The sequence below is a fragment of the Sus scrofa genome, chromosome 3 (genome assembly GCF_054392235.1).
Source record: "Sus scrofa isolate SSC_HxYL_T2T_F1_AM1 chromosome 3, Sscrofa_HxYL_maternal_Yorkshire_Landrace_v2.0, whole genome shotgun sequence".
NCBI classification, from domain to species: Eukaryota; Metazoa; Chordata; class Mammalia; order Artiodactyla; family Suidae; genus Sus; species Sus scrofa.
Window position 1 is genome coordinate 57,199,847 of NC_139385.1, and position 24,328 is coordinate 57,224,174.

General features: G+C 39.5%; 1 protein-coding gene across 31 annotated transcripts in view; it reads right to left on the bottom strand.

Moving 5' to 3' along the window:
* ACOXL (acyl-CoA oxidase like) overlaps positions 1 to 24,328 on the bottom strand; it is a 359,990-nt gene that overhangs the window by 81,511 nt on the left and 254,151 nt on the right. For 21 of the 31 annotated variants that reach the window (XR_014839628.1, XR_014839634.1, XR_014839641.1 and 18 more), the window contains 2 exons: positions 22,220 to 22,329; positions 14,049 to 14,160 (listed from right to left, as the gene is read on the bottom strand). Coding sequence is in view for 14 of the 31 variants with exons in the window: in XM_085016057.1 (XP_084872183.1) it covers positions 14,049 to 14,160; positions 22,220 to 22,329 (222 nt within the window). In the remaining 17 variants the exon portion in view is untranslated. Of the gene's footprint in view, positions 1 to 3,994; positions 5,375 to 12,858; positions 13,309 to 14,048; positions 14,161 to 22,219; positions 22,330 to 24,328 lie in introns of those variants that run through there. The other 10 variants (XR_014839629.1, XR_014839639.1, XR_014839637.1 and 7 more) reach the window with 4 other exon arrangements.

A 24,328-nucleotide genomic window follows, 5' to 3' on the forward strand; every position in this document is an offset into this window, starting at 1 on the left:
CACGCAGAAGACTCAGCCCATGGGGTCTTGGAGTGAATCCAGGGAAAAGAGATTGCGATGGACAGCACGGAACCCACCGCAGTCTGGACTCCTTAGGGGTCTGTGATGACCAGGAGAGGTACTGTATCTTCCCCAGCAATAGGCAGGCCTGCGGGCATTCTTGACTCCACCTCCAGCTTTCTCCCCATTAAACTATCCCAAGTTTCACGGACCACACCTCAGGCTCACCCACAGTTCAGGCTGGATCCCAACTCTTCCAGGGGGTAATGGTTACCATGGTCTCTAAAGGGTCATCCTCTCAATGCTGACTCCAGAATGATTTCCTGACAGCAATGTGCTCAGGCCACGACCCCCATCACCTGCAGGAAAGGTGGAAGGTTCTCAGCCCCTAACTCAGGTTGCACAAGTCTCCCCAAAGTGAGGACCCAGTGCCACCGCCCTCTGACCAGCCTCTCCAGCCTTGGACCCAAAATGCTGATGGCTTGATGCTCAACCTGAACCCACCTGTCACTCGCTGCTCACGTCACATGCCTTGCCTCCAAGGTCGTGCCCCCCTCCCCCCGGACCTTGTGAAAGGGTGCATGTGCTCTGCCAGTCACCATGCAAGACTCAGATCAAGGATGAGCCTTCCAGGTGCCACTGATTTACAGAAAGGGGTGGCCCCCTTCTGCTCCTCTCGCTGTACATCCTTCCAACCCTTATTGCCACCCATCCCTTCTGCTGAGAGTCTCTGGAGGACATCACTGTGTCTTGCTCAGCCCCCGAGTCCAAATTCACACAGTGCCAGGTGTGCTATGTCACCGGGTGGCAGCATGTTTCAAACAAGTAAAATTCAGTCAAACTTCAGACATTCCCAGGCCCTCTTTCTTTTTTCAATGGTTTATTTAAATCTATATCTGAAGCTTCCACAAAACATTTTTATTTCACTGTCACTCATTCCTAAGCTTTTAGGAATTCTAAAACAGTACACAGCTCAGAATGTTGGGACCTTCTCTGCATGAGCCTCTGGGTGCTTGGCAGGGAGAAGGCTTTGAGACACTCATGAGTTAAGGGCTGAATTAACACTGGGGGTTAACCCAAAAAAAAAAAAAAAAAAACCAACAAAACAGCCTATTCAAAAAGTCTGAACTGCTTCAGGGAAGGAAGGGCAGCAGGTCACCAAGAGCCGCCACATGAAATTCTAGGTCAATAAGTGGTGATCTGCACCATCGCCAGGCTGCTAAGCTGATGAGGGGATGGGCTGGACTTAACACTGGCTGAGCGGAGAGGCCACCCTGGGTGCTGTTGAGCCCCTTATAGGGATGTATCTGACCCCTTCCTTTGCATCATGCTGTGTCCTAAGGTCATGCACCTGTGAGCTTGGTCCCATATGCCTCATCCTGATGGAGGCCCCTGCAGCCTGGAACCTCTGCTGTTTCCCTTTCCTGAGTCCTGCAAGCAGGGTGTTGATTGTATGGGCAAGTGCAGGGCCCTAGGCTGTCCCTCATCCCAGCAAGAACTTCACAAATGTCCTTCATCCCAGCTGGCCATCAGGGCCTGTCCACTGGCCTTGTGGAAGGGCACAATGAAACACAATAAAAGGCTCATTCCTGTTTACCCCAATTCTACAGTCTCCAGAAGCATCAAGCCCCAGATGTGTCTACCCTCTAACCACAGAGAACTTTAAGAAATTGTTGTTAAAGCCCACAGCTAACATCACATTCGACAGTGAAAGCTTGAAAGCTTTGCCTCTAAGATCAGTAACAAGATAAGGATGCCCACTCTCACCACTTTTAGTCAAAAGGGTGTTGGAAGTCCTTGCCAGGACGATTAAGCAAAAAAAAAAGAAACAAAATCATCCAAATTGGAAAAGAAGAAGTAAAACTGTTTCTACGTGCAGATGATATGATCTTATATATAAAATATCCTAGAGTCCACCAAAAAATTATAATAAGTGAATTCAGTCAAGTTTCAGGATTCAAGGTCAAAATATAGAAATCAGTTGTATTTTTATGTACTAACAATGCAATATCTGAAAAAAAATAAAAATAATCTCATTTACAATAGGATCAAAAACCAAAAATACTTAGGAATAAATTAACCAAGAAGGTGAGAGATCTATACACTGAAAACTATGTGACAATGATGAAAGAAACTGAAGAAGACAAAAATCAATTAGTAATATACTGGGTTCATGGGTCAGAACAATTAATGTTGAAATATCCATACTACCCAAAGCAGTCTATAAAATTAGGGTAAAATCTATCAAAATTCCAATGGTATTTTCCCCAGAAATAGAAAAACAATCCTCAGATTCACATGGAAACATGAAAGACCCAAAATAACCAAATAATCCTGAGGAAAAACAAAACTGGAGATATCATGCATCCAGATTTCAAACTATATTACAGAGCTATAGTAAGCAAAACAGTGTGATACTGGCTTTTTCTTTTTTTTTTTTTTTAAGTATGCACCAAGCAATGGTACAAAATTAGGAGCCCAGAAACAAACCTTGAATATACAATCAACTAATATTTGACAAGGGATCCAAAAATACACAATGGGGAAATGGTAGTCATTTCAATAAAACATTTATGAGAATGAAATTAGACCCCTATCTTATACCACTCACAAAATATAACTAGAAAAAGATTAAAAACTTAAATATTAAGACCAGAAATCATACAATTCCTAGAAGAAAAAACATCTTGGCAACACTTTTTTTTTTTTTTTGATTTGATACCAAAAGCACAACCAACAAAAGCAAAGATAAATAAGGGGGACTACATCGAACTGAAAAGCTTTTACACAGCAAAAGGAACAAATCAACAAAATGAAAAGGCAACCTGCAGAATGGATAAAAATACTTTCAAACCATCTATATGATAAGGGGTTAATATCCAAAATATATAAGGAACTCCTACAAGTCAACTGTAAAAAATCCCAAATAACCCAATTTTTTAAATAGGCAGATGATCCAAAGAGGCAATTTTTTTCAAAGAAGACATACAAATGGCCAAAAAGGTACTTGAAAACATTTTGAACATCACTAATTATCAGGGAAATGCAACACAAAACCTTAGTGAGATATCACCTCATATGTGTTAGAATGGCTATTATTTAAAAAAATAAGAGATAAAAAACATTGGTAAGGATGTTGAGATAAACACTTGGGCACTGTTGGTGAGAATGTAAATTGGTGCAGTCATCTCTATGAGAAATAGAATTGAGGTGTCCTAAAAAATGTAAATGTAACTACTGCATGATCCAGCAATCTTATTTCTGGGTATTTATTTGAAGGAAATGAAATCACTCTCTTAAATAGATATATGCACTCCTATGTTCACTGCAGTGTTATTTACACAAACCAAGATATAGAAGGCAATCTGAGTCTGTATATATACATACAGACACAATGAAATATTATTCAGCCAATAGGCCACGAGAAAAAAGGAAATCCTGCCATTTGCAACAACATAGATAGAACATGAGGATTTCCTGCTGTGTCACAGCATGATCAGTGGCATCTCTAATGTTCCAGGACACAGGTTCGATCCCTGGCCCAGCACAGTGGGTGACAGGACCCAAAAAAGAAAAACAAACAACAAAAATACATGGATAGACCCCGAGGGTATTATGATAAGTAAAATACGTCAGACATGGGGAAAAACAAATAACTAGATGATCTCATTTATATGTGGAATCTAAAAAAGCTGAAGTCACAGAAACAGAGTAGGATGGTGGCCATCAAGGGTTTGGGGCAAGAGAAATGGGGACATGTTGGCCAAAGCATGTAAACTTCCAGCTGTAAGAGGAACAAGTTCTGGAAAGCTAACGTACAGCATGGTGACTACAGCCAACAACATTATACTATATAGTTGTAAGTTGCTAGAAAGTAGATCCTAAATGTCTCACTCTCTATCAGGAGTGTAATAATTATGTGAGCTATGGAAGTGTTAGTTAACACTGTTCTGGTAATTAGCGCATAATATATAAGAATCATTGCATCATATACCTTAAAATTACACCATGTTAGGAAGTTCCCTTGTGGCTCAGCAGGTTAAGGATCTGGTGCTGCTGCAGCTGTGGCATGGGTTGCAGCTGCAGCACAGGTTCAAACGCTGGCAGGAGAACTTCCGCATGGCGTGGGCGTTGCCAAAAAATTAATTACACAGTGTTACATGTCGGTTTATATCCAATAAAGCATAAAAAAAAAAAAGGAAAGACCACCCCCCCAAAGAAATACAGTATTTGGTATTCAATATTCAGTTACTTACACCAAGTCAAACTCACCAGTGACTATGGTTCCACAAACTAGAAAAATGTCATTTCTAAGCTATACTATTCAACTATGAGCCCAGAGTTTGGCACAGGTCCTCACAGAATTCGCCTGTCTCTGAAATAATCTCTGTCTTGGCCCTGTGTGCTGTTTGGGTGACATGCCCAACTGTCAATGACTGGGTCTTCTTTTCCACCTTGATGGGGGCCTTGCTTCCTGTGGTCCAGGCTCTCGGATGTCAAGATCTCTAATATAAGGTTCATAACTTTGAGGATGCATCTGCCTGCCTTCAGGGCCAACCCTCAATAGCTCATCTCTTGCCAGACTCCTGTGACCCTGGCCACTGGCCCAGTCATCTGTCACCATGCTCTCTGCAGTCCATGCTGCTGGCTGGCTTGGGCACCCCAACTGTGTTCGGGTATGACACTGAGAAGTGTCTAGTGCAGAACTGACCCTTGGTGAATAATGTTACCATTAGTCATTTCTTCTTGCTCCCGATTAATGCAGCAGCTGAGGCCTCCAGCTGGAAACTTCTGTTTCCAATTTCATGTATGAAAAAGTGACACATGCCTGTAGTGCAAACAACCTAAATGCCGTGAGGCTCTTTAAGTTCTATCCTTAAATGTTTTCATGATTTAATTGAAGTATAAAAGGCATGTGGTGTGCAATTCTTAAGTTTACAGCTGGATGATCCTTTACACGTGTATGTACCCAGGGAACCATCCAGACCAAGATACCGTCTTGTACTCCCCCCGCCCAGGTCAGCACCATGCCCTCCCCTACTGACTCCCAGATCACCATCAACTAACTTCACCTCTTTTTCAATGAATGTCATAAAAGTGGATTCATACACTATTAATTTTTTTCCATCAGGCTTCTTTTGCTAAACATAATATCTATAAACTTCACTTGTGTGGCCGCGGGTCACAGTGGTTTATCCCTTTTTATTGCTGGGTGCAATTCTATTGTATGAAGATACTACCACTGGTTTCTCCAATCTCGTGGTAATGAACACTCAGGTCCTTTCCAGCTTTTGGCTGTTTTTGATGAAGCTCTATAAATATTCTCGTACAAGTCTCTTTGTGGAGCGGGTTTTCCTCTCTCTTCGGTAAATACCTAGGGAGGAAATGGGTGGTTGTAGGAGAGGCACATATTTTGCTTTATAAAGAACTGTCAAGCTGTTTGCCGGAGTGGTCACTGCTATTTTGTACCACCAGCAGCAATAGTGAAAGTTCTCCTTGTTCCATATGGTTGCTATGATTGAACAGCCAATCGTTTTAGTTTAACACACTTCAGTGGCTGTGCCGTGGTATTACATTGTGGTTTTAATTTCAATTTCCCTAATGACTAATAGTATTGAGCAAAGTTTCATGTGCTCATTACCATTCTTTTATCTTCTTTTGTGAAGTGTCTTTCAAGTCTCTTGCATAACTTTTCTTAGATTTTGTTCCCGAGTTAGAGGACTTCTTTATGTATTCTGGAGGAAGGTATTTTGTCAGTTACACTTGTTGCAAATAATTTCTCCAAGGTCATGGCCTATCTTTTTGCTTTCTTACTGATGTCTTTTGAAGAACAATTTTTTTTAACTTTGAAAAAATCCCAATCAGTCTATATTTAATTGAATGGTTAGTGCTTTTTATCTTTTTTTGAAAAGAAATCTTCTTTTACTCCAACTCTAAAGAGATAGTCTCCTATGTTTTCTACCAAAAGTTTTATAGTTTTCACTTTCACTTTAAGCCTATGATCAATCTCAAATTAATTTTTATGTATTATTATATAAGGAACAGGTCAAAGTACCTTTTTCCCATTCATATATTTAGTGGTTTGCCACACAATTTGTTGAAAAAAATCACCTTTCGCCATTACTTTTCTTTGTACCTTTGTAAAAAAAATCAAATGAACATATGTGTGTGGGTCAGTTTCTGGACTCTGCAGTGTTCCATTGATCTATCTGTTTATTTTTATGCTGATCCCATACTGTCTGGATTATTGGAAAACTAACACAAACTGTGAAATCAGGTAGTATGAGGCCTCCACGTTTCTTAAATTTTTTCATAGCTGTTTTGGCTATTTTAGGCTAATTGTATTTCCATCTGAATTGTCAAATCAGCTTCTGAGTTTCTACAAAAGTTCCTGCTGTGATTTTGATTGAGATGGTGTTGAATTTACAGACTAATTTAGAAGAATGAACATGATAGCAATATTGAATCTCTCCATGCACAGACAGGTATACTTAAAAAGCTGAGCAGGTAATTCACCTATTGCTACCACATAGGAAGCAGAATATGTAATTTGAATTCTGCCAAGTTAGAGGGGTATAGGAAGCTTTCCACCAGTAACTCCAGAAGGGCCATGCCTTACATATAAAGCTATATGTGCCAGGAAAAATGATTTGCTCAAGGACTAAGGTAAAATTCAAAGATACTAAAGGCAAAACCAGAAAGATTCTTCCTGACAAAGCAGAAAACCAAGTCTCTACAAATTCAAGTTCATCTGTTACTGATTTAACTGCATGCTGGAACAAAACTGAACACTCTTTAGAGGAAGACAGCAGGATTCAGAATGAGTAGTATTTACAGTGTCCAATATACAATAAAAGATTACAAGACATGTGAACAAGGAGGGGCATATAATCCATAGTCAAGAGAGAAATCAGTCAATAGAAAAAGTCCTAAAAAAAAAAAAATAACTCAGATGCGGAAATTAGAAGACAAGAACTTTCAGCTCTCACACAAAAAGGAAATGACTGCACCACCCATGTATTTATCAGAAACATCACTTTCTTTCCTCTCCTTCTCTTCACTTCCCCTTCCTTCTTTACCTTCCATTCCCTACTCACAACAGCTTTCCCTAGGAAGAGAATTTAGATGCTCTCTTTGAGAAAAAGATGGAGAAAGAAGTAAGTGAAAAGAAAATACAACCTCTCATCTTTGCAAGATTTATTGTAACTGGAGTGAGAGGAAAACATCACAGAGCAGAGACATTGCCTATGACTGACCAGCCACAACAGAGAGCAAAGTGCCAAACTGAGCCTGAGCAGTGCTGAGCACAGGGGGTGGTGAGGTAGCCTCAGACTCTTCTGGCCTGTCTGCCCTGGGGTCTCTCCAGACCACATTGAGCCCTTCCTCAGCATCATGTACAGCTTTGAGTGGAGTGGAAAGTCGGTCACTCTTTCCTCTCTCTGGAGTTTCATGAGTTCAAGCCTTAGTCTCACAGAGAATTGGGAATATGTTCCCCATTAAAGGAATGTCAAGCCCTGGTGAGCAGAGGAGCCTGACTTTTGCACAAGTGGCACTGCACAGGCAGCGCCCATTGCTCTGAGGACACAAAGGCCCCTCTGTGAGGTTGCCCTGGTCTCCTGATCCCCTCCCTGGACCAATCAACCACAAGAGTTAGAAGATGCAAGATCAATGCAAACCATGAACTCAGGAAATTTGGTTTCTAATCCTGTTTCCTGTCTTTGATGATCTGTTGCTGGAACAAAGCTCTTGGCATTTCTGTACCATGAGATTTTTGAATACAACATCTGCTATTCAGGCTGCTGTCTTGGCTTTTAAAAATGTAACAAACACAACCCAGCTGCCTTTACTCTCTGTTCCCTGTCTCTACCCTGAAAATTTCAGAGATGTACAAACAAAGCAGACCAGATTTTCTCTCTGGATTCATTGACAATGGCATTTTCCAGCTCCTCTCTGCATCTACCACCTACCACTGGACCAATGCACTTGAAGACATGTGACTGATGAGACTCTGGCAGCATGACCTCCAGCACATGCCATGCCTGTGCCATCCAATGACCAACACGGCTCACAGTTTCCACAGACAAGAACTCAGGTAAGATTCCAAAGGCCACCAGGTGACCTGGGCAAAGAAACAGTCTAAACTAAATAGCTGGCATCATCTATTAGAAAGATCACCTTCAGACGGACTATGGCTCTGTTATACTTTGAAAATCTAAAGAGATTTAAAGTCTCTGTCTCTTGCTTCTCTCTCTCTCTCTCTCGCGCGCGCGCGCGCGCGCGCGCGCCACACACCACACACACACACACACACACACAGCAGTCAGACTGCGCTGACCACAGCAATAAAATCTGAGGGTGACAATCACTTTTCCAAACAGAAAGCTCTAGAAAGTTACAACTCTGAAAACCTTACTTTCAGCCCCCACCAAGTCTTCTCCAACCAAATCTCAATTTCTCAGTAAGGAAAAACAACTTAGGGGAGTTGTTTCCAAGGTAGATGACTGTTCCTGGGATTCTGAGGATGATTCATGATATTCGGTTACAAACCACTTCTCTTTTCCTTTTGACTCGGTCTCACAGTGTGGAGGAGGGCAACATAAATCAGATTTTTAAAATCCCTCTTTCCCAGGTGATCCCTACACACTCTGAGGTAGGGGAACCACCAGCGTGGTAGAAGAATACCATAGGTGACGAGAGACAGACAGGAATCAACGCCTGGTTAACCAGGATGATTTTCATCCCATCTGCATTATCGCTCCCTTCTACCTGCCCAATTTTTGTCACGCACACTTGAAAATAAACAGGCGTCTGTTAAACATATGGACTACTCAGGGTATACATTTCCTCTGTACATTTCTCTCTATAAAATGACAGAGTCCTAAATAAAATATTCTCAAAATGACAAGACATTGTTTATTTTTCCCCACTCATGGGGAAATGCTCTAGGGACCTTGATGAACAATGTTTGCAACGCGATTTCAGAAAACTGGACAAGCGGGGCTTCCCAGAGAAGCTCTGGGGCCAAGCTCCCTCCATGGCTATCAGCACACAGAAGGACATTTCCTGGCCCCAATTTAAGTTCAATTCTGGCTACGCCAAAGAACGAAAGGCATTATCAGATGCTAGATCCTTCTTGAGGACCTAGGGGTCTCCAACTCTAACTCTGACTGCGATCTCCTTTCCCAGGCTTGGGGCGGAATCAGAGTTGCAGCTGCCGGTCCACGCCACAGCCACTGCAACGCCGGATCCTTAACCCACTGAGTAAGGCCAGGGATCAAACCCACATCCTCATGGATGCTAGTCCGGTTCATTACTGCTGAGCCGTGATGGGAACTCCTGATTGTGAACCTTTAGCCCCTAGCACTCACTTCAGGGTAAGAGGCAGGTGGACGATCTAACATGCGTTGGCCAAGTGTCTCCAAAATAAAGTGTGCCTTTGAGGAAAATTAAAGAGCATTACTGAAAAGCAGAAGAAAAGTCTGAAGCCCTCTCATGCTTTTGCCTCTTTAAAAGACTCTGAACAAAACAGTTATTTTTACAAGATCCTGGCATCCTAGATGAAATCACCCACCTTTGGACATTGTCTAAAGACTATTGTTTAGACTCTTTTTGGGTTAGGTGTTCAAACTGCTGACCAGATAGTTTCACCAAATTAATGTAGGAAGACATAAGCCCACATACAGCTAGCTGAACAAAAAGCTGAACCAAAAATACAAACTAAAATGTAAAAGTCAGTATCTTTTTTCTAAGTTTGTAGTTTTTGTCCTAATTTAGTACTTACTTCATTTTGCCTTGGGCCATAACTAGTGGACTTATCCAAAGGCAGGAGTGTAGCTTAATAATCTTTGTGGTTTTCCACTGCTCAGCCCAGAAAACTGTATTGTTCAATGAATATTTAATTGAGTTGGCCATTAATATAGTTACACTGAAGGCAGTAACTCAGATGAATAACATGAGTGCAAAGTTTATTATTTATAAAAAATGCTTTGTAAAAAATATTCTATTTTACTTTATCATTGTAACAAATTTGTATTGTATGTATTCTTATTATCCCAAGTTTATGCATACAGAGTCAGTGGCTCAGAAGCGGTATGATGTAATTGTCTGATGCTAAAACTCTTGTATTTTTTTGCCACACTACATGCTTAATGTTTGTTTTCATGACCAGAAAACCCACTTGTATGTGTGTAAAGGTTTTCTTATCTCAAAATAAAAAAATAAACTGTTGTGAACTATTTGTTCTCTAGAAGAGAATAATCATAAGCAGAAAATAGTTCTGAATATTTTATAAGTACCAGAGGGCTTCTAATATCATAAGACATACTCCCAGATAAAAAGTGAGAAAGTTGTAGGAAAAAAGGGTTAGAAAACGAGTGTGGAGAACTGTGGACCTTAGGGAAGTACAATTTGGTTCAACATTTGCAGAGAACACTTTGGATGTAAAGTTGAAAAACTGCATTTTTAAGAATGTTCATTATAGCACTGTCTGTAATAACCAAAAAACTAGAAGCATCAGAGTATCAGGGGATCATGTTCTTGCTGACATAGAAAGAACGTCATTTATATTATTAGATGGAAATAGTGGTTTAAAAAGATTATAATCTCCTTTTGTAATTTTGTTTAAAAAAAAAGTGTGTACCAAGGCCAAAACTGTTGAACAGTTTTTGCCTTCTGATGCTATATTAGTTATATGTTGCTATGCAACAAATTATCTCCAAATTTATCATCTTAAAAAAAAAACTGTAATTATCTGACATAGTTTTGAGGGTTGAGGATCTGGGCCTATCTTGACTGGGGCTTCTGGCTAGGGCTCTGCCATGAAGTTTCAGTCAAATTGTTAAATGTTCCAGGCTTTGCCATCTCTGGAGATTGGAGTAGGGCTAGAGGAAACACATAAATTTGGAAGATGGCTCAGTTCTTTGCGATGTGGGCTGTTCATGACATGGCATCCCCCCGAATGAGGGATCCAAGAGAGAGAGGGTAGAATCCAAAGTGTTTTTCATAGTCAGTCTCAGAAGAGACAGATCATTTTGCTGTATTTCACTGGTTATACAGATGAACCCTAGTACAATGTTGGATGTATAAGGGTATGACTGCCTGGAGGCCAGAATCACTGGACTCTACCCCTCACAGCCGATCATTATCCCTTCCCAAGGCCCACGTGGCTTATTGTGGATTGAACTGAATTCCATATTGTAATGGAAAAGTTGTTTTCAAGGAATTACCAGATCAGAGCAGGTCATCAATCTATCAATCTAAATTCCAGGGGACCAGGGAAATGGGACTTGTACTAGATGAATTAGACTAGGGACTAAGGAGATGAATGGGGAGAGACTTGGGAAGAGACAGGGAGAGTCCCTGGAGAAATTTTCAAACCAAGGAACAAGCAACAGTGGGAACTCTGTAAACAGCCTGCCAGACTCAGAGGACGCACATCTGAAGGAACAGCACCAGAGGGTCTTTTAAGCCTCTAAGAACATGCTTTCTGATGTCTCTTCTTTGCTGTCTCTGAGTGCACAAACTTCTGGTCACTTATTTATCTCTCCTGTGTCATCTTCTTTTTTTTTTTGTCTTTTGTCTTTTTAGGGCCGCACCCACGGCATATGGAGGTTCCCAGGCTAGGGGTCTAATCAGAGCTGTAGCTGCCAGCCTACACCACAGCCACAGCAACGCTAGATCTGAGCTACATCTGCAACCTACACCACGGCTCTTGGCAACAGCAGATCCTTAACCCACTGATCAAGGCCAGGGATTGAACCTGCAACCTTATGGTTCCTAGTCAGATTCATTTCCACTGCACCACAACGGAAACTCCTCCTGTGTCTTAGGCAGTGACGTGCATAACAAGCATCCCCTGTCCAGTGCCCATGTTGACTTTTAACTTAATGAAACATACATTTTAACCTATGATTCTCTGATGATCAAAGTAAAACAAAACAATGTCTTTGCCTATCCTGAACTAAAGTAAGAAATTGAGCACGCTTTTATTTTACTTTAGCTTTTATCTTACAATAAAATATATTATTGACCTAATCTATTATAGAACAAATGACTCAAAGGTGTTTGGGTTTTGGGGTTTTTTTTTGGTAATTTAAGGTTTGGTTTTGTTTTGTTTTCCAAAATGATGTTTAGCTTCTGTATTTATTGTTGTAATTTTTTTAAGTTTTACTGAAGTATAGTTGATTTACAATGTTGTGATAATTTCTGCTGTGCAACAAAGTGATTCTGTTATACATGTACACACATCCATTCTTTTTCAGATTATCTTCCCATATAGATTATCACAGAATGTTGGATAGAGTTTTCTGTGCTATACAACAGCTCCCCGTTGGCCAGCCATTCCACATACCACAGTGTGCATATGCCAAACCCAAACTCCCAATGGAACTAATTTTTAAAAACACACAATTATTGACTAGCTGGATTCACAGGGACCACCAATTCTTTTATATCTCGACTTCCTTATTTTCAAGTTAGTTATTTTGATTCCTTTTAATGTCCTGTTGAATAGGTCTTTAAATAATTTTTAAGGGAGGCCATGGAAGTGAAATTGCTTCTGATTCTTAGATACCTGAAAATATCTTTCCACTGCCTGTACTCATGAATTAAATTTGGCTTGGAATGGTGTGCTGAGATCATGAAGTTCCCTCTTTAGAGGATCAGGTCTTACTCCATTTGGAGCTGGTGAATAAAGATTGAAGATAGCCTTTTTTTTTTTTTAGCCATTTATTGATAAGCTAATATTTTCTATCTGGCTGCTTAAATGATACTCTCTTTACTCTCGATTTCCAAGTATTGCCAGGTATGAGTACTTTTTTCCACTAAAATCTTGATTTTGTTTTTATACTGAGGAAAATATTTTTCTTTTGTGTTGTGATTATTATTTCTGCTCCTTTTGTTCCAGCGTTTTCAAGACTATTTCTTACCCATAGGCTGGATTTACACTCTGTGTTTATCATCATCTCTTGCCATTTCATCTTTACTCTTTACTTCTGCAGACTTGGAAAACTCGTTCAGAGATTACATCCTACCCATTGATAACTCAGCCCAATGGTGTACCTTGGGCATCTTTGCCTCTGATGGCATCCTTCTCTGATTCTGGCTGGCTCCATGTTTGATAGGGGCAGGGAATGTAGGATGTCTTAAACCCACCTGGACATGTCGTTTGTGTCTGGCAGGGACTCACCTCAGACCTACGCCCAGAGGATAAACTGATTGCACAAACCTGGCCCAGCTTCAAGCAGGTACACATCAGCCTGGCTTTGCTCCAGCAGGTGGATCTGGACCACTTCTGCTCCCAGGGCTCTTCTGCCACAGAGAATTTCCTAAGAGAGTACCCTTTCCTGTGCCATTCCTCCTCCTCCCCCTCTGTGTCATACTGGGTGATGTGATCTTGGAGTCAGTATACAAAGAGATGAACTGAATCGGGAGCATTTCAGGAGGCCCAGTTCTGGCCCTCTTTCACTCTGGCAAAAGGTGAGATGAATAAAGCCTTCTCTTGGGGTCTTGTCTATTTCGAGTTGGGATTAGAAGGTGAAACAAATATTATTAGGATGAAAGTTTCTCCCAAACCAGCTCCAGGGGCACTGGACTTGGTGGAGAGTTCCTCTAATGTTCTATCAAGGCTGATATAAGGTTTTATGTTTTTCCAGAGCATCATGGGCATTTTAATAGGAAATAGAGTGCATTCCAAGGCTAATCCAATGGTTAATTTTTACATATGCCTGATACACATTTTCCCTCTTGAGAAAAATGTATTCGTTACACATGGAGACAGTGATGGTTCAACTCCAATAAAGGCTAAAAATTACCCCCACTCATCAACTCCCATGGCAGATGATGCTTGGGGGTAAAATTCTAAAAGATGACGCACAAGCGTTAATCGTTGGCATCAGGGCCTCCAAAGCAAGCAAAGCTGTCATGCAAAATGCTGGTAGGAATTCTAGCCCCTTCCAGAAGCTTGTAATTACGCTGACTCATCCCCTATTACATTTAGCAGCTATGCAAGAGTATGCCAAAAGGAAAAATATAACACCACGTTTCTTTACCTTATAGTAAATTCTGGCCACCAAACCCCGCTGAAGAACCCGTTCACGAAAATTCACTGCTTTCAACAGAAAGGCGAGACTACCGACTGTATCCACGTTAAAGGCCAGGACACTGAAGGAAAAACACAGTGACCATCATTATTACTTTCTCCTCAGCAAAGGATGTCATTCTGAAAGACACAGACAGGGTTCAGTTTTTTTCAAAAAGAATTTCCTCCCAATAGATAAGCAGTGTGAGTACAATCATCCCCATGCATCTCTCACTTGCTGTATTTCGTGCCTCTTTTCAGTATTTTTCTGATGAAGACTTGGATCTAATTCTTCTATGTGGTCATCCTTATGATATAAAGATAATCTGGTTTACTGCTTTTTATGCTAGTTTTTCAAACTTTTAAAAATATTTATTTTTTTAAATTTTAAACTGAAGTATGGTCGATATGTAATATACACTACAGATATACAATGATTCACAATTTTAAAGGTTATGCTCCATTTATAGTTATTAGAAGATATTGGCTAGATTTCCCATGTTGTACAATACATCTGTAACTTATTTTATACCTAATAGTTTATACCACTTACTGTTGTATTGGAATAATGTTCAATATTTTACAGTTTTTTTTCCTTAACAATTATATAATTTTCATCAAGTAGACTTATGATAATTTACCCAATATTGTTGAACATTTGCTATAATAATGATTATAAGTGATATAAGTAAAAAGATATAGCTGTTGCAAAGTATTTGACAATGAATATTTCTCAAATGCATTATGTATTTATTGCTACTCATTGCTGGGAATTAGTCAGTAATCTCAAGAACTCTGTGATGCAGATACTATAGTTATCCAGTGTACAGTTGGAGAATCTGAGGCTCAGCAAGGTTCAGGAAGTTGCTCAAGGTCACAGGCAGAGCATGTTCAAGTTCAGTTTTCAGAAAGAGAGGAGACCCAAATGGCAGTGAGAGGGTTGTGGGCAAGCATGGGGTAGAGGGTGCCACAGAGATGGTAACTCTCCTCAGTGGGTAGCAATTTCCACCTTCCCCAACAGGCAAGTGAGGAAACTGAGGCACAGAAGACTTGAATAGGTGTTTTTCCAAAGAAGACATAGATGGACAACAGGCTCTTGAAAAGATGCTCAATAACACTAATTTTCAGGAAATGCAAAGCAGAAGCACAATGACACATTAACCTACACCAGTCAGAATGACTATTTTCAAAAAGAATAAATAAAGAGTATCATCAAGATGTGGAGAAAAGGGAGCCCTCATATTGCTGTTGGTGGGAAAGTAAGTTGGTATAGTCACTATGAAAAACAGTATGGAGGCTCCTCAAAGAAATAAATACTGAACTGAAAAATGAAAACTGAACTACTGTATGATCCAATATTCCACTCCTAGATATATATCTGAAAAGAAAACAGAAACACTAATTCAAATATATATCTGCACCCCTATATTCATATTTACATATGCCAAGCATTATTTACAACAGCCAAGATGTGGAAGCAACCTAATTGTCCATCACTAGATGAATGGATAAAGGAGATGTGGTGTGTGTGTGTGTATGTATATATACACACGCACATATGAAATAAGTCAGACAGGGAAAGACAAGGTATGATTTCACTTATATGTAGACTCTAAAAATTAAAACAAATGAATGAATGTAACAAAACAGAAACAGAGTCATAGATACAGAAAACAAATTGGTGGTTGCCAGAGGGTAGAGTAGCGGGGGGATGAAAAGAAAAAAAGTTTTCTCAAAAAAATGTGAATTAATGAATGCTACTTAGCTTGATTGTAGTGATCATTTCACAACATATATTTATATGAAACCATCACTTTGTACACCATAAATCTATACCATTTTTGTCAATTATACCTCAACAAAACTGAAAAAAAATCTAAAACTTTTAAAAAGAATAGAAAACAAATCCTAACATATCCATAAAAGAAAATATCACTCAGCAGTAAAAGGAACAAACTAATACACGAGATAACATAAATTAATCTCAAAAAGTATTTTGCAAGTAAGCCAACAAAGAGTAGACACTGTGTGGTTCCACTTTTATGAAATTCTGGAACAGGAGAAAGCAACCCGGTAGAAAAATATCAGAATAGTGGCTGCATCTGGGGTGGTTGTCACAGGGACTGACTAAAAGGGACATAAGGGAATGTTCTGGAGTGACGCTGATGATCTATAACTTAACACATGAATGTGCAATTTGTCAAAACTCTGTGAATGCACACTCAAGATTTGTGTCTCTCAATATATGTAAATTCTACATAAGAAGAAAAAAATCTATAGCCACACACTGAACTCAAGTTAATGATATCATTCCAAATTATTTAGAAATATGCTGATGTCTGCAGTTAACTTCGGAATGCACCACAAAAAAAAAAAAAAAAGAAAAGAAAAGAAAAAAGAAAGTGATGAATTGAAGGGTATGTTCAGGGAACTGATTTTTATGGGGATATATGTTACATAGTAACTACAGAAACTTGTTAGTAGTTGAGTCTCGATAATGGGTATATGAATATTCCTAAAGTAATTTCAATTTTCATAAGTATTTGAAAATGTTCATAGTATAAATGGCAAAATATTCAAGTACAGTGCAGAATCTTGACTTTCCTCAACCTCCAAAGCCCCCGAGGGATCCGTGGGCTGATAAGAGCAGTAAGGGTTCCAGTGGCAGCCTCCTGGGGGACAGGGAGAGGCAGCACTCACTGGGACAAGAAAGGGTAGAATGGAGCTGTTTGCAGAGCCAGGGGCAGTCCCCCTCAGAGTCCTCTTCACCTAGTCTCATGGAGCCTTTCTGGTACCCCGACCGACTCTTCCCACAGTCCCAATGAGGGGTGGCCTATGGAGGTCCATACAGATGGCTGCCTACTCGGAGGGATTTCAGGGTACTGGGAAGTGGTCACCCCATCTTTCCTTATGTCCCCCCCTGCTCATGGGTACTTATCTTGTGAGTTGTCAATATGACCCCCATTCAACTGCTCTACCAGCGTGCAAGCTCCATGAAGGCTGAGAAGCCACTGTCACTGCTGTATCATCAACACCCAGAGAAGAGCCTCATACACTGTGTGTGTGGAAAGGTGTTGGATGACACGGGCGTTTCTTCAATACGTAAAAAGCAGAGTAAGGAAGGCTTGGGGACTTAAGGAGATAAACATAGCCAGTCTGAATCAGTAAAACCTGGATGTGTGGGAGAGAGAAGTGTACTGTTTTGGTGGTTAATAACCGGGACAAAAATAAATGGACTGGAACTTTCCAAATATTTACAATTGGAATACTGCCTTTGGCACGTCTCAAGTCTATCTTGGAAGATTTGCTAGGAATACAGATTTGCATATGGGTGAGGGTCTGTTTTGCTTTCCAAATGATGGAAACAAGCCCTGCTCTGCTATCTGGAAGAGAAATGGAGGGGCAGGTGATTTGTAGCTATTTGGGGAGCACGTTTCCTGAATGGATGGAATGGATTCTGCTGGGAATTGTACTGTTCTTTCAACTCCTTATATGCTGGAAAATGTCCAACTAATAAATTGCAGGGAAAGCTATCAGTACTATAAAATGTCCATTCAGGGTTAGAGTTATTAAAAAGACTCAATGACTTTGTAGAGTGTGCAAGGACAAATTGAGACCAAACTGAGGGAAAATGTACAATAATAAAAAAACCAACCAGGGTAGACTTAAATGAAACAGTCCTACGATCTTGGAGCCGATGTTTCAAGCTTTAAGATAGACTATAGTTTGGATAAACAGGAACCTGAGCAGTAGCTTAAAAAGGGGGGAGGGGAGAAAAAGAAAGATTGAAGATTTTTTAATTCCACTTCATGACAACAGGTAAAAGAAGTGCCATACTATCATTCATTGTGCTTCCCATGTGTTTTTTTTTTATTAAAGTTTATTACGTTTTTTCTTTTTTAATTTTTTTAATTACTCAATGAATTTTATTGCCTTTATGGGTATACAATAATCATCACAACCAAATTTTACAGCATTTCCATCCCAAACGCCCATGTTTTTAATCAGGATTGTAAGATTATTTTTTTAATAAATAATTTCCTTGGAAATTAGTTAAATGCCTTTGGGTTATGAAGACCAAATCTCCCTCCAAATAAAAATAATAATTTAAAAAATACATGGAAGAGGAGTTTTTTATAGTTCTAAGCTCCTTAAAAGTTGAACAGAGGAGACAATACTCTTATGAGCATAGATCAGTGAAGCAGAAAGCTATGACAGAGGACCAAGAATGGGAAAAGCTGGTTGTTTGAAAAAAAATTAAACTAGACCAACATCTGGTGAGATGAAATAGCAGTGATAAAGGAGAAGGAAGGCACAAAAGATAATTTTAGGAATAAAAACTGAGACCTAATTATCGATCTAAGCAGAAGTTAAAATAATTAGAAAATAGTATGCTAAACCTTATATTGGTAAATTCGAAACCAAATGGATAAACTCCTAGAAAAATACCATGTATCGAAAGTGACACAAGAAGAGAAAGCGTAAACGGCCTTGAAACAATAAATAACTGAATCAGAACTTTAAATATTACTCTGGCTCAGATAAGTTTTCAAATAACTTATTAGATTCTTCCAAAGAATAAGAAACTACTATCCAAGTAACTTTATGCAACCAGTAAAACTTGGTATAAATTCAAATCAGAGAAGTACAAGAAAGGAAAATGGTAGGTCAGTATGTATGCAAAACCCCTAAAAATTACCCTAGCAAGTCAAACCCAGGAAAGTAAAAAATGGTAATACAGAATAACATCCTTAAGCATACAAGGGTTACTTATCAAATCAGAGATTAAAGAATAAATATCCAAAGATTATTTATTTATTCATTTATTATTTTTTAATGGCTGCACCTACGGCATATGGAGATTCCCAGTCTAGGAGTCAAATCGGAGTGTAGCTGCTGGCCTACACAACAGCCACAGCAACTCGGGATCTGAGCTGCGTCTGCGACCTAAGCCGCAGCTCACGGCAACGTCAGATCCTTAACCCTCTGAGCAAGGCCAGGGGTTGAACTCGCATCTCTATGGACACTAGTCAGATTCTTAACCTGCTGAGCCACAACAGGAAGTCCATAAGATAATTTAATAGATGGAAAAATCATCTGCAGTAAAAGTAAAATTCATCATCTAGTAATGACAAAAATGTGTTAAAAATAATACTAAATATAACTTTAGGAAGTAAAGTCTATTAAAAATTTTAGCAAATTTCATTCTTAATCATGAAATATTAAACTAATTTTTTTAAAAACCAGGAATAAGACACCTTCTCACAAAAAAAGAATAGAAAGAATAGTAACTAGAGAGGAAGAAATGAAAAAAATCATTGTTTGCAGATGGTATGGCTGTCTATGGACAAAAACTCCAAAGACTCTACAGACACATTTCAAAGAAAAATGTTTATGGTCAGGTTTATATACAAAAGTCAACTGCATTTATAATAAGTCAGCAACAACAAAAACCATAATTTAAAAAATACTGTTTTTACAACAAAATTGTAATGTACCTAGTAATAAATCTGTCCAAGGTTGTACTATGTTTGAAAGAAATTATAAAACTCTGGAAGACACTTGGGAGATTAAAATCTTTGAGAGGAATTTCAGTTTTATGAGCTTGTCAATTTTTCTGCAAATCTACAGGTTTAATGCATTTTCCAAGAAAATTCCAAGCAGATTTTTAAAACTGCGGTAAAATAAACATAAAATCTACCACCTTAATTTTTAAGAGTACAGTTAAGTGGTACTAAGTACATTCCCATTGTCATACAACCATCACCACTAGATATCTCCAAAATTTTTTCATCTTCCCAAACTGAAATTTTGTACCAGTGAGTACTAACTCCCCATTTCTTCCTCCTCCTAGCCCCTGGTACCCACTATTATGCTTTCTATGAATTTGGCTATCCTAGATGCATTATATAAGTATAGTCATACAATATTTGTCTAGGCTTTGGGGGTTTTTGTGGGAGGAATTTGACAAATTTACTCTAAAACTTATATAGATGTGCAAAAGACCCAGAATAGCCAACACAATTCTGAATTATATTTTGATATAGTAATATAACATATAATATGTACTGTGTAATACCATTGTACTATTATAAATCTAGTGGAATTGAGACAGTGTATTGTTGGATTAAGAATATTACAAAGAGACTGGGGAAAAAATAGTCTCCAAATGGACTCCTATATATATAAAAGTTTAATAAATGCCAGAGGGAGCATTCCAGATCTCTAGGAAAGATAGTTCAGTAAATGGGGCTGGAATATCTAACAATCCCTACGGGAGAAAAAAAATGAAATTAGATCCCTTCCTCTCACCACAGACAAAGATTCCTAATGGACTCAAGAATTAAATGTGAAAGGCAAAACTCTCAAACCCAAAAATACATATATTTTGGGAGTTCCCATTGTGGCTCAGTGATAATGAACCCAACTAGTATCCATGAGGATGCGGGTTTGATCTCTGGCCTAGGTTGGTGGGTTAAGGATCTGGTGTTGCCATGAGCCATGGTGTAGGTTGCAGATGTGGCTCAGATCCTGAATGGCTGTGGCTATGGTGTAGGTTGGCAGCTGCAGCTCTGATTAGACCCAGCTCCAATTTGACCCCTAGCCAGGGAACTTCCATGTGACGCAGGTATAGTCCTGAAAAGAAAAGAAAAAAAAAAGTATTTCATTATCTCAAAGTAGACAAGATACAGAAACTCTGGAATATAAAAGAAAAGAATGATGAATACAATTGAAGTTTAGGAATTTATATGAATCAAAAGACACCATAAAGAAAATGAGTCATGAACTTGGAGGAGATTATTGTAACAACTAAAAAATCACTAAGGATAGGACCAAAAAGTAGAGAAATTGGCAAAAAACATGACAGGCATTTCACATAATAAGAATTACAAATGATAAATAGATGTATGAAAGCATGCTCAACTATAACAGTCATTAGAAAAATGCCAGGTTAAAATATACAATGAGAGATCTTTCTCTTAAATTGACAAAAATCAAGTTTGATAATACCAAGTGTTGGTTCCAGAAGACACATGCTGCTGGTAGGGGGATAGATTTGTACAATCACTTTGAAAAATAATTTGCCACTATCTGGTAAAGTCAGACATTGGCATACCCTACAACACGGCAATTCCATGCCTAGGTAACATATGCTATTGAGGAGTGTTTTTTTAAACAAGAGATAGAGATTGCAAACCACTAATGCCTCATGAAATCCATTTAAAGGATTGAGATCAGAATTTTCAAAAATAAAATTAAAAAAAAAACAGAGGGCATTATGAACAATAGGATGAACATTGTTTCATGAAATGTTTGCTTCAGTTGTGTCTGTGGTGGGGAGGGAGGCGGGGGGGCACTCTTGTGTGTGGGTATCCATGGTGATATAAAATGTATTTCTCACTCTGAGTCATGGCAACTCAATTTGAAAGCCCTGTAGAAATTCTTACGTTCCCCAGAAAATATGTTCAAGATTTTTTGTAAGAGCTGCATGCAAAATATCAAAAACACAACCAAAATATCCACTGATACCAGAGATTACAGTGGATAAGTTGTGGCAGAGACACATGATGACATATTACGAGCAGAGATGGCAGCTCTTCAGTTACACATAACAACTTGGATGAATCTAAGAAACAAATGTTGAGTGAAAACAGGAAGCTACAGAATACCACACACATTACCCATTATTTATCAAGCTTAAAGACAAATGAAGAAATCAATGAAAACAGCCTAAAGAATGGATCCCAAAGCCAGTCTATCTGGGTTCAAATTCTAGCTCTATCACCCATTAGCATGTAAACTTTGCAAGACATTTAACCCATGACTGTTTCCTCAGCTGTGAAATGGAAGCAATAACCTACCTCATTAGGGTTTTGAGGGTTAAAACCTGTAAAGTCCTTGGAACCATGAACATGTCAAAAAGGAGGAACACACGTAGAAAGAACAGAATTAGTAACATTCTGTTCTAAAGTTGGGGGCATGGATGCATGAGTATTGAAGTTACACGTTTGTGTATTTTTTGCACATATCATTATTTAAAGTGTAAAAAAGAATGAGTCGTGCCATGACAAGGCTTTGTATACTCAGGTTCAATAATAGGACACCGGACCAAGGGTGGTGGCAACCTCAGTAATCACCTACCTGGTTCTCAGCTTGTCACTACCTGACTCTGCCCAGTTTTGGAGGAGGCTGGAGAGGGGTCTTTTTTCATACTGTTTGGTGTACTGAGCCAGCAGTTCTCGAACAACAACCTGCACAGAGAGTTTATCATCTGTTAGCCATTTGTCAAAAATGTAACCAATACGAGATGTCTTTAACTGCTGCAGCAAGATAAGGTCTAGTTGCTCCCAGGAAACTATTTGGAAGGTATCAAATACAAGACTCATCCTTCCAGGGACCTCCATTTCCCCAAAACAAGGATGTGGACCTTACCCTACCACTTTCCCTGCATCAACTTAACTAGCTAACGACTCACTGCTCCCTCTCCCCTTTGAGGCATCAGAGGCCCCAGGACCAACCATTTTCATTGACACTTCAAATAAAATCTACCTGCCTTTTCTGGACCAGAGAAGAGGGTGCTCTCTTCTTTTTTGGCCTCTGACAGCTTATGGTCGATTAGGCTTTTGGAGAATTATGTTGAAATGTACACATAAAACAATCTCCATCAATCACCTTCCTCAGCAACTTTAAAGTTATAGTGTGGACTTAAAATATTGCATGCTTGTCCAGATTTGTTAAAAGAAGATGTTCAGGGCTAGGCTGCTGTAGAGAGAGGCCCAAATGACAGTGAGCAGCAGCTGCTAGGCTTGTTACAGAGGCCACCTTGGACAGCCTGCCCTGCTGAGCCTCCGGCTGGCTTCCAGGCAGGAGTGAGCCAGGGTGAGGCTGGCAGAGGAATCACCCTGCATGATCCCAGACCAAACTGCCAACCTACAGAACCATGAACTAGCAACTACATGTTGTTATAAGGCCCTAAACCAGGGAATGGGTTTGTTACACAGCCATAAATAGCTGGTTCATTCTCACATGACTACCAGTTTTAGAATATTTCCTTCTTAGTTTATTTTTTTCATGCTTTTCATTTCTTCATTCATGTTCTTACATATAGGTTATATTAAATGTTATATATGCTTTCACTCAACAGAACAACATGTGCTATTTTGGGTTCACATTCTTTTTGGATTCTATTTATCTGTTTACTGGCTGTTTAATATTCTTTGTTTGGAAAAATAACTAATTAAACATTTCCATTCAATTAGATATTGAGGTTGTTTCCAATTTTATTCTGTCATTAAGAACTTTGATATTGATATGTTCAGACAAATAGCACTATCCTCTTTGATCATTATCAGAATAAATCTCATGAGCTTAATTTTTAAAAATTTTATCTATTTATTTATCATTTTTTTATTTTTTGGCACACCCATGGCATATGGTGATTCCTGAACCTACATCACAGGTACTGAACTTACACCACAGAGGTTTCAACACTAGATCCTTAACCCACTGTGCCACAGAGGAATTCCAGGTACTGAACCTACAGCACAGTGGTTTCAACACTAGATCCTTAACCCACTGTGCCACAAGGGAACTCCATCATGAGCTTGACTGAAGCAACAGTTTTTAAAGAGAGGGATGTTGGAGTTCCCATCATGGCTCAGTGGTAACGAACCCAACTAGTATCCATGAGGACTCAGGTTTGATATCTGGCCTTGCTCAGCAAGTTAAGAATCCAGCATTGTTGCGAGCTGTGGTATAGGTCACAGATGTGGCTTGAGTCCCACGTTGCTGTGCCGTGATGTAGGCCAGTGGTTACAGCTCTCATTGGACCCCTAGTCTTTGAACCTCCATATGCCGTGGGTGTGGCCCCAAAAAAACAAAAAAAATTAATAAAATAAAGAGAGGGATGCTGAAGACTTCTCAAGGCATATTTGCCTGGCTGGTTTTATTGGCATGGGTGGGCAGAGCCAAGCATGCAATGCATGGGACAGTGTCAACCAGCAGAGGACTGTGCTACAGGCAGGGTCCTGTCCAACACCATGTGGTCAAACATGGGCAGGCAATTGATGGCCCAGAGCCTGACTCTGATACTAAAAGCTTTCAGGTTCTTTCCAACCTGGGCCTGTGTAAGATTAAGCTCTCCTGCCCCCTGGAGTTTGAGATGGCCCTAGGAGTGACTTTAGGCCAGTGACATGTAAGCTGGGGTGATGTTCCCAGCTGTGATTGGTCCACAGTCTGGGTTTTAGGCTG